Source organism: Malurus melanocephalus, unplaced genomic scaffold (genome assembly GCF_030028575.1).
Source record: "Malurus melanocephalus ecotype Western Australia unplaced genomic scaffold, MMel_1.1 scaffold_9, whole genome shotgun sequence".
NCBI classification, from domain to species: domain Eukaryota; kingdom Metazoa; phylum Chordata; class Aves; order Passeriformes; family Maluridae; genus Malurus; species Malurus melanocephalus.
Window position 1 is genome coordinate 4394848 of NW_026623241.1, and position 8142 is coordinate 4402989.

An 8142-nucleotide genomic window follows, 5' to 3' on the forward strand; every position below is an offset into this window, starting at 1 on the left:
AAAGAAATCCCCTCTGCAGGTAGGAATTGGGGCACTTAGGCAAGCACAAGTAATCAGCACCAGCTGTCAGCAGCCACAGTAATTCTCACATCCTGTTTCCATACCACCTTTGTAATTCCCACGGAGATGAGGCACAGGAGCCTTAATGTGATGCTGGGTTCAGATGAGAAGGYTCCCAATGGGGCAGAAAGGGGAAAAGCCATGTGAAGAAGCACTGCAGTGCAGGATAGACCCATAATAACCATCCTGTTCCTGCCCCCCAGGTTTACTGATCCTGCCAGCTCCCAGCAAGGCTTGTGTTTTATCAGATCTATTGGTTCTGAAACCTAAGCTAAGGACAAAGACTGGAGATAAATAGAAAAGCATTTCTGGCTAACTGCAGCCATCAGAAAACGGTGCTGTTACACATGTTTATTTTAAGTCTTGTGATCTTTCTGGCTGGCATGGCACTGAAAGYTGTAACCACATTAACACATACCAAAGGAAGGAAGTGTTTCACTGGTAGATGTCCAAGCATTTTAACCTGGACGTTCAGAGGAAACAAAAGTGTATTTAAAAAATAATCTGTGATGCTATTTAGTCAACTCTTCAAAATACAAAGGCCTGATATTAAGMGAAACAGCAGAGTTGAGGCTACAGTTCTGAAGAGCTTCACTATTTATCTGATTTCAAAACAAGGGCAGAATATTTATTGTTCCACAGCAGTACATTAGTAAACTTTTGGCTTTAAATCTCCTTTACCTCTTGCCTTGCCTTGGTACAAATTAATACTCTGAGACTACTTATACTTACAAATTTCATAATGGAAAACTGTCCCCTGCCCTAAACAAATTAATTACAAAATATACAACAAAACTTAATTAATATACAGATTTTTTGYGTGTGTGAAAGCAAGGAGAAGCAAATTCATCACAGAGACAGAATTAGGAGAAAGAGATGCAAGAAGGTATTTTGTGCTTGCATACACTGAGCACAGATTTTTTGGTTTTGCTAACAAATCAATAGCAACATGAAGTTGASAAAACTGCAAGCCACAAGTAATAAAAAACTGTTTAGCATGCAGGAGAAAAAAAAAAAAMAAAACATTTGTAGTCTGCCCAATTTCCTAAAGCAAAAACCAAAATGAGCTTCAATACTCCTATTTCCATTTGAGTTTAGCTTACCTTTGCTCTTGGGGATGCTCTTCCACATCCTCCTCCGAATCAGCCTGACAAACAGAGAAAATACAGTGTAAGAATCTCAGAACTGCAACATACTACACTGGGCATATGTACCATTTTTAACTCCTTCACAGATGGATTCTCCTATGACTTGTTTGCAAAACAAAATTCAGAAATCTAAAATTCCTACAACTCCTTTATGAGTAAAATAAGGTAGTTGATGGACATCCCATTTGAGGTTTCAGCTTATATTCCAAAGATAAATAGTGACTAYTCTGCTGGTTTTTCCCAAATGCTGCCTGAACAGACTCACTTTCCATTTATGCTAATGCATCTATACAAAATCYGCTCACACACAGAATTTCAATCTAAAGCCATCAACTGCCCTCAAACTAAAGGAAGACTATTWTCTCCACTTTGAAATTATTTKCCCCCATCAGTAAATTTCATTAGCYAGTACTTGACGAAATAGGATGCAGAATGCCTTGAAATGCAGATCACCTGTGAATGTCAAAAGCAAAAGCAAAGTACCACATTCCAACTGGCATGGTAAGGTCCCAAACCCACATCTTATCACTGATTAGCAGCACGTACAGAAAGCAGACAGAGCAGCAGCTCTGAACACATCATCTTAGCTCAGTTGCTGGACTCAGGTAATTTKCAAGACATGCAGCTGAACTGTGTCAGCCTGCAGCTCACCACAAACCACTTTGAGCTGTCCACAAAAATGAACTCAAGTGTTGGTTCAATGAGCTCCCTGCAGGAAATCCATTTAAAACAAGGAGGTAGCTACTCTGAACTGGCCAATATCTCCAGGAACGTTTTAGGTACAACTCAAAATGAAGTGTGTTACAGCCACTCAACCCCTGCTGATGAAACCAGGGACAACTTTAGGGAGATTAACATTTTGCAGAAGAGGTCACAGTCATCCTGCCAGGAAACAGCTGGTGAGTTTTCCCTGCTTCTGCAGGTAATGGTTCTGTAAGACACSAACTACAGCCCTTAGCAATGACAAGGTGGGGGGAAAAAATCTTTTAAAATTAGAAGACTGTACTTTCCACCACCCCTCCTACACATTTCCCACATAAGTATATCAYAGAACAGGCCCCAAGCAACCAGCTTTGACTTTTACCTGCTATTTTCACTACATACTGGAAAAAAAAAATCACCTGTAAACACTAAACATCTTTCTACAGGCTTCAGATGCTTAAGTAGATCAGACAGCCCTACCTGCCTACTGATAGGACAGACAGGAGGATTTCTGAAGACTTGAGCTTCATGAAGTGAGAAAAAAATGACAACCACATCATGGCAGCAAATATGGTTAATGCTAATATTAATAATAATAATGAAYATTATTGTGCCCARAATAATGATCKTATGGCTAATATTATTACAGATTTTGCCAAAAGCTACCAGACGCATCTGAACATCCATCTTTTGTCACAAGCAGCTCATTCAAGAGAAGCAGCACAGCCTCCACCATAACATAACCAAACCTGGAATGAGACTGACAGGGAAGTACAATTTGAGGACTTGACAATCCTTCTGTACACYTGGCCAGAGGTTGGAGACACCGTGCTAATTGTCCAGGATCTGCAGCACATCACAAAGCTCTTCAGCACAGTTCTACCTAAAGGTCCWGGCCCCCATGCAGACCCAGCCATCTCCTCTTGTTAAGCCTTGCTGTTAGACTCCACCAGGATGGCACAGTACAAACCCATCATGTTTTCCAACTTCTCCAAGCTTCTTTTGTACTTCTGAGACCTCAGTAAAATACCAAGCAGAACTAGAGGACTCCTTACCCACCTCATCCAGAAACAGCTYCTCTGCCACAGCCAGCTAGCAAGCTATCCTCATTTTAAATGGCTTAGTTCCTCCTTTAAATGGCTTAGCATCGTCCAGGCATCAGAAACCTGGGTCTGTGTCATTACACTGTGCTCACCCTTAACACCAGCCACCTTCCCATTTCTTCTTTTCATTTTTCCCCAAGCAACAAATCTACAGTGTAGACACAGCATAACATCTCAAAACTGTGCAAGGAAAATAAAAATTTAAAATCATCTTCAACTCTGATCACACACAGGTTACATGTATGCTTACACCGGATTCACAAAAAAAAAACCAAAAACAAAACAAAAAAAAACCAAAAAACAAAAAAAAAACCAAAAAAAACAAAAAAAAAAAAAAAAAAAAACCAAAAAACAAAAAAAAAACCAAAAAAAGAAAAAACCTAGCATTTTCAAACTACAGGACTATGGGGGGAAGGAACCTCCTGAAAGTTAAAATGCATGTCCCTGCAGTCTATCTATGAAAAGAAAAAAAAAACCCTTCCTCCAAACCTTATCCTGAATAWGGGGCAGGTGCTTATCTTGTGCTGGAAAGCCCTTGAAAGCACCCCTCTTGTGTCACACAAGTCTCAAGAGCCTGGGCTGACAGCTACTGCATAATCTGCATGGACAACCAACCCCAGGTCCTATCAGCACCATCCAGAAGCTCAGCTGGGAGTCTGGAGGAGCCTTTCAACAGCTYAAAGAGGAACACAATTCCCACCCCAAGCCTGTCTCAGACTTTCACAAAAATTGTGTGTCTTCAGACAAAACCTRCTTTGAAGCAGGTGACTCTGTACATTTAATTTGTGCACAGCTGATGGGATAATTAGCGACACACTGCAGTGTGGCATATCTCTGATGAATATATGTAAGATCAAGGTCTCCATCAGCTTTCAAAACCAGTAGAACTCTTAACCTTATTAGTCCCTGAGCTTCACTGAAGAACAGAAACTGAAGACAAGTTGCTACTACTTGGGAGAAAGAAAAAAAAAATGTATCTTTCAGACCCAAACAGAACCTTGCCAGTGAAAACCCAGGCAGCGCCTCTGTATTTGTCCAGTGTCTATAACAACCATGATACAGTAAATACTGCAGTATGGTTCCTAAAATCCAAGCACCTGAAACACTGTCACAGTAAACTGAAACAAGAAGTCATTGTAATCTCCTCAGTATCTGCAAGCAAACTGAAACATTCASGAGGTGCTCCTCCAATAAAACATCTCACTCCTCTCCTACAAGTGACACAGAGGAACAGCAGAAAACCCATCACATCAGTCAWCATGGCACTGACACCAAAATAAAGTTTGGTATACACTGCCTTTGGTGACTTACTGTCATTTTCAATCATGAAAACAAAAACCACAACTTAACCYTCATTATGTCATTTTGAGGTAGTTCCTCCCCCCAGACTGAAGTGGCTGAAGGGAAGGCGCTCTGCAGGTACCCAACCCACCTGCCCTTGCCTTCAGGTGCTCCCAGTAAGCACCTACATGGTTTCTTCAGACAGAAACATGCAACTGTGACTCTCCAATACCTCTTTCAAGTGGTGTAGGTTATGAAACACYGGCATTTGTGCTTCTTTCATACACTCATAGAAACAGCTGGCTTGATACTCTTACTGTGCTTTTTGTTGTCCTCCTTTCCTCTCTTTTTCGGCAAACACAAAATACAACTAACGACCTTTCAGCTTTGCAGTGAAGTGCTACAACCTGGCTGTTTATATTTGGAGCTTTTTCAGCCTTTAATGGTGAATGGCTTGGGTGTCAAGTCTTAYACAAAGGAGCGTTTCTCCCAAGCATTTTACTTAAGTTAGTACTAACAAGTTACAAACAAACATGCAAAACCACGAAATTATAAGGGGCTGAAAAAAAACCACAACTGCTCTAATCAAGTCTCTCCCACTCAAGATTTTCCATGTCAAAATCTGAAAAAGCCAGCTGCCCATCCCAGGGACACTTCCTATAAAAGGGAGGYTAAGTGTAAGGAGAAGGACAGCAAGTTCAGCGGGTGCTCTGTGGTTACCCCCCACTTCACACCACCTTCAACAAGAAAGAAGAGATGGACACAAAAGAATATAGCCTCCACATCCAACTGGGAAAACCAGCTGGCCTCAGAGCTAAAAAGGGAATCCAGGAAGAAACATTAAAATGCTGGAGGAAGCAGCAGACCAGTGGAAGACTGTAAGCAGGCCTCGATACAGCCAGCTCCCCCTCAGCCCCGGCACATGAGCCCACGCACACCCTCACCAGCTGCAATGCTCTGGCACCCTTTGGGCTCGGCTGCGGAGCAACAGCAGGTGAGCCATCCCCAAACAGCTCTGCAGCTTCAGAGGAAGCTGAAATCAAAAGCTCATAAGCAGGAGGGGGGGTGAAGAAAGGAAAAGCACAAATATGTATAAGAGGGAAGCTGGGAGGGGGCATRCGAGAAGCACAAACAATGAAAGGGAAGCAAGAGGAAACAGAAGGTAGAACAACCAAGCGGGGTGGAGGCGCGGGGGCCCTGGGCGGCTGCGCTCCAGYATGCAAATTCATGCAGTTCACGTAGACAAAGCGATGCTGTGAAAGGCCCAGAAAGCAACTACAAATATTAAAATGCTTTGTTTCCCCTCCCTCACCCCTTAACGTGATGTCTTTATTYGCTACATGCTCCTGGAACAAAAGCATGTGCAGGCAGCCGGATGGCTGAATGGGTTACCAATCCATCCAACTTTCATCCTCAAATTCTGCAGGCAGCAAGGAATGCTCAAAACTGCTCTGTCACAGGCAGGCAGCTGATGATGCATGGAAAATAAGATAATAGTGYAAAGCCATGACAGAAAGAGAAAAACATCCCTCAGACAGCACTGGTAACCCGCCAGAAATARGCTAAAGGGCTGGCAGACAGGGCACCCTAATCCATTTTCCTGCTGAAAGTGGTGGGAGGGAGGTGCTTTGGCAGAGGAATAAGCACAGTTCCTTCCCTGGATTTTTCACTTCTGCAGGTGAAATCCTCACTCATCGGTGCCCCACTCCCTCCAAAAATGAGCAGGAAAACAAAATCAAGGGGCCAGGACAATCCTATTCCCAAGGTCTTCACCAAGACCCATCTTCAAACAGGTGAATGAAGCAATCCTTGGATATTCCCTACCAAACATTTATTATCCACTTAAAAGCAAGGAAGTTCTTCCTCTTAATAGTTCCTCACTATTAAGGAAGCACATCACCAATGCTGTGACACACGAACACAGTGCAACAACCCTCATCAAGGGTTTAACCAAGAAAATCTATTCTTGCAAGAAAGAGAACACGGAAAAACTCCTTGTAGCAGCAGCAGGTCAGACCATTTTTTTTAAAACGAAACGTGATCAACAAGCAATAAACCACTTGCAAGTTTAAGCATCTCTCTAACAAAGGGCAGTATGAAGGTAACAGATGTAGCAATTTTCCAGATCTAAGGAACTGATGCTGGCTTCYCCACTGATGCCCCTCACCAGCCCGGAACAGTCACCCAGGAGGGCAACAATGCTGAAATGCCTTCAGAACCTCACAGACACTGCAGGGGATTGTGGCTGGGTGGGCAATTCTCAACTCCTTTGGCATCCACAGAAGAGTCATGACCAGCCACTGCAGACCAGTGCCACCACTCCCTGAAAGAGGTGCTGTGTCTCTCACCACATCCACAGGGACTAAGGAAAGCCTCCTTTCCTCCTCACCCCAGCACAGGAAAAGGTGGTTTCAAGTGTGGCCACAGGGCCCAAGCCCAGTAGKGGCTGGGTAAAGCCCAGGTCCCCAGGGAAACAAAAGATCAAGCATCAGGGTCAGGCCTGTAACCAAATTTTGGTCTTAAAACCTGTTTGAGGAACCCAGGCCCTTTTGCTTCAGCTTTTGTAGTCACCGAAGCATCAGATGCTGCTGCGGGCCTCAAGCTCAGAGGGGAAAGCCATGCAAACCAGTCTGTGCACCACCAGTAAGCACAGATTGGCTCATCTGACTTCTAACCTCTTAAACACCTTTTATTGCAGCAAGTCTATTCCAATTTACTTCTCACTCTGTCACAACTGAAGCTAAAAGACTAGTTTATTTCCCACATACCTAACRCAGTCCCTACAGAAATGATGGAGGAGCAGCAGCCTCAGCTTCATCTTCACTGCTGCAAGGACTCAGCAAGACCATATGCTCAGCTATGCCAAGTTCACGGGTCACTCATGCCTGGTTTTCCTTCAGCCAAGCTAAAGCTAATTTTTATGAGGATGCTCAAGAACAAAGTGTTTTCCAAGAGGACCTAATCTCCTCAGGAAGTAAACATCACGTCATCATCACTCAATTGCAGCTTCGCTAGGAGAAGCAACTATAAATGACTACATTACACAGTTCTACATCTAATGCATCTTAATGTCTGCAATGTAAGGAACGCAGACGCAAAAGGCTGAGTTCCTTAAGCATCTCTGGGCATAGCAACTTTACACGTTCCCTTAGCTGCTACCACATCTGCACCAGGCAAATTTTCAACAGTACAATAAATGTATCCTATAGCGTTATTTGGACATACAATAGATAATACTTTCATAACACYGAAGTACAAAATGCTGGGTCCTGGTAAGCGGCATCAATCGTTAGCTAGCTGAAGAAAGAAGCAGCACTTCTGCTATTTTTCCTTACATTAACGGGTCAATGGCAGAGCACTGAACAGAAAATGATATATGGGCTTAAGACAAATAAATTACCCGCTTTTGCCCCTCATATAAGATTATGTCCCTAAGGACTGCTTCTTCCCGTTTATGAGCCTGGTGCCTTGAAGTCTAGAAGGCCCAGCTCAACATATGGCAGAGTCCGTCAGTGCAGTGCGAGTTAAATGACTGCCTCGAATGCCATAAACTCCAGACCCCGCTTCCAGCGCCCCTCCTCGCTCACCAGCCCCGCCGGGCATTTGTACCATATTGGCTCCTCTCACCAACAGAATTTATCAAGTCTTGTTAGTGCACAACGAAAGCGGCTAAACGAGACCAAAAAAAGCGCTTGGAAGAGAGGAACAGCACCATAAATGATGTGTCATTTAAAGGGGGGGAAAATGGCTTCACCTGAGCAGGCCTGAGATATTGAGGCATGCATATTCACCATAGGTACATTTAGTGCGTGCCGAGCACAAATGCACTGGTTAAAAAAAAAAAAAAA

The 8142-nt window shown here is 43.5% G+C and overlaps 1 protein-coding gene across 1 annotated transcript in view; it reads right to left on the minus strand.

Annotated features, from left to right (window-relative positions):
• Positions 1-8142, minus strand: part of TMEM131L (transmembrane 131 like) — an 85699-nt gene that overhangs the window by 71793 nt on the left and 5764 nt on the right. Inside the window, exon 2 of the mRNA XM_057375310.1 lies at positions 1164-1207. Within this exon, the coding sequence (XP_057231293.1) occupies positions 1164-1207 (44 nt within the window). The remainder of the gene's footprint in view (positions 1-1163; positions 1208-8142) is intronic.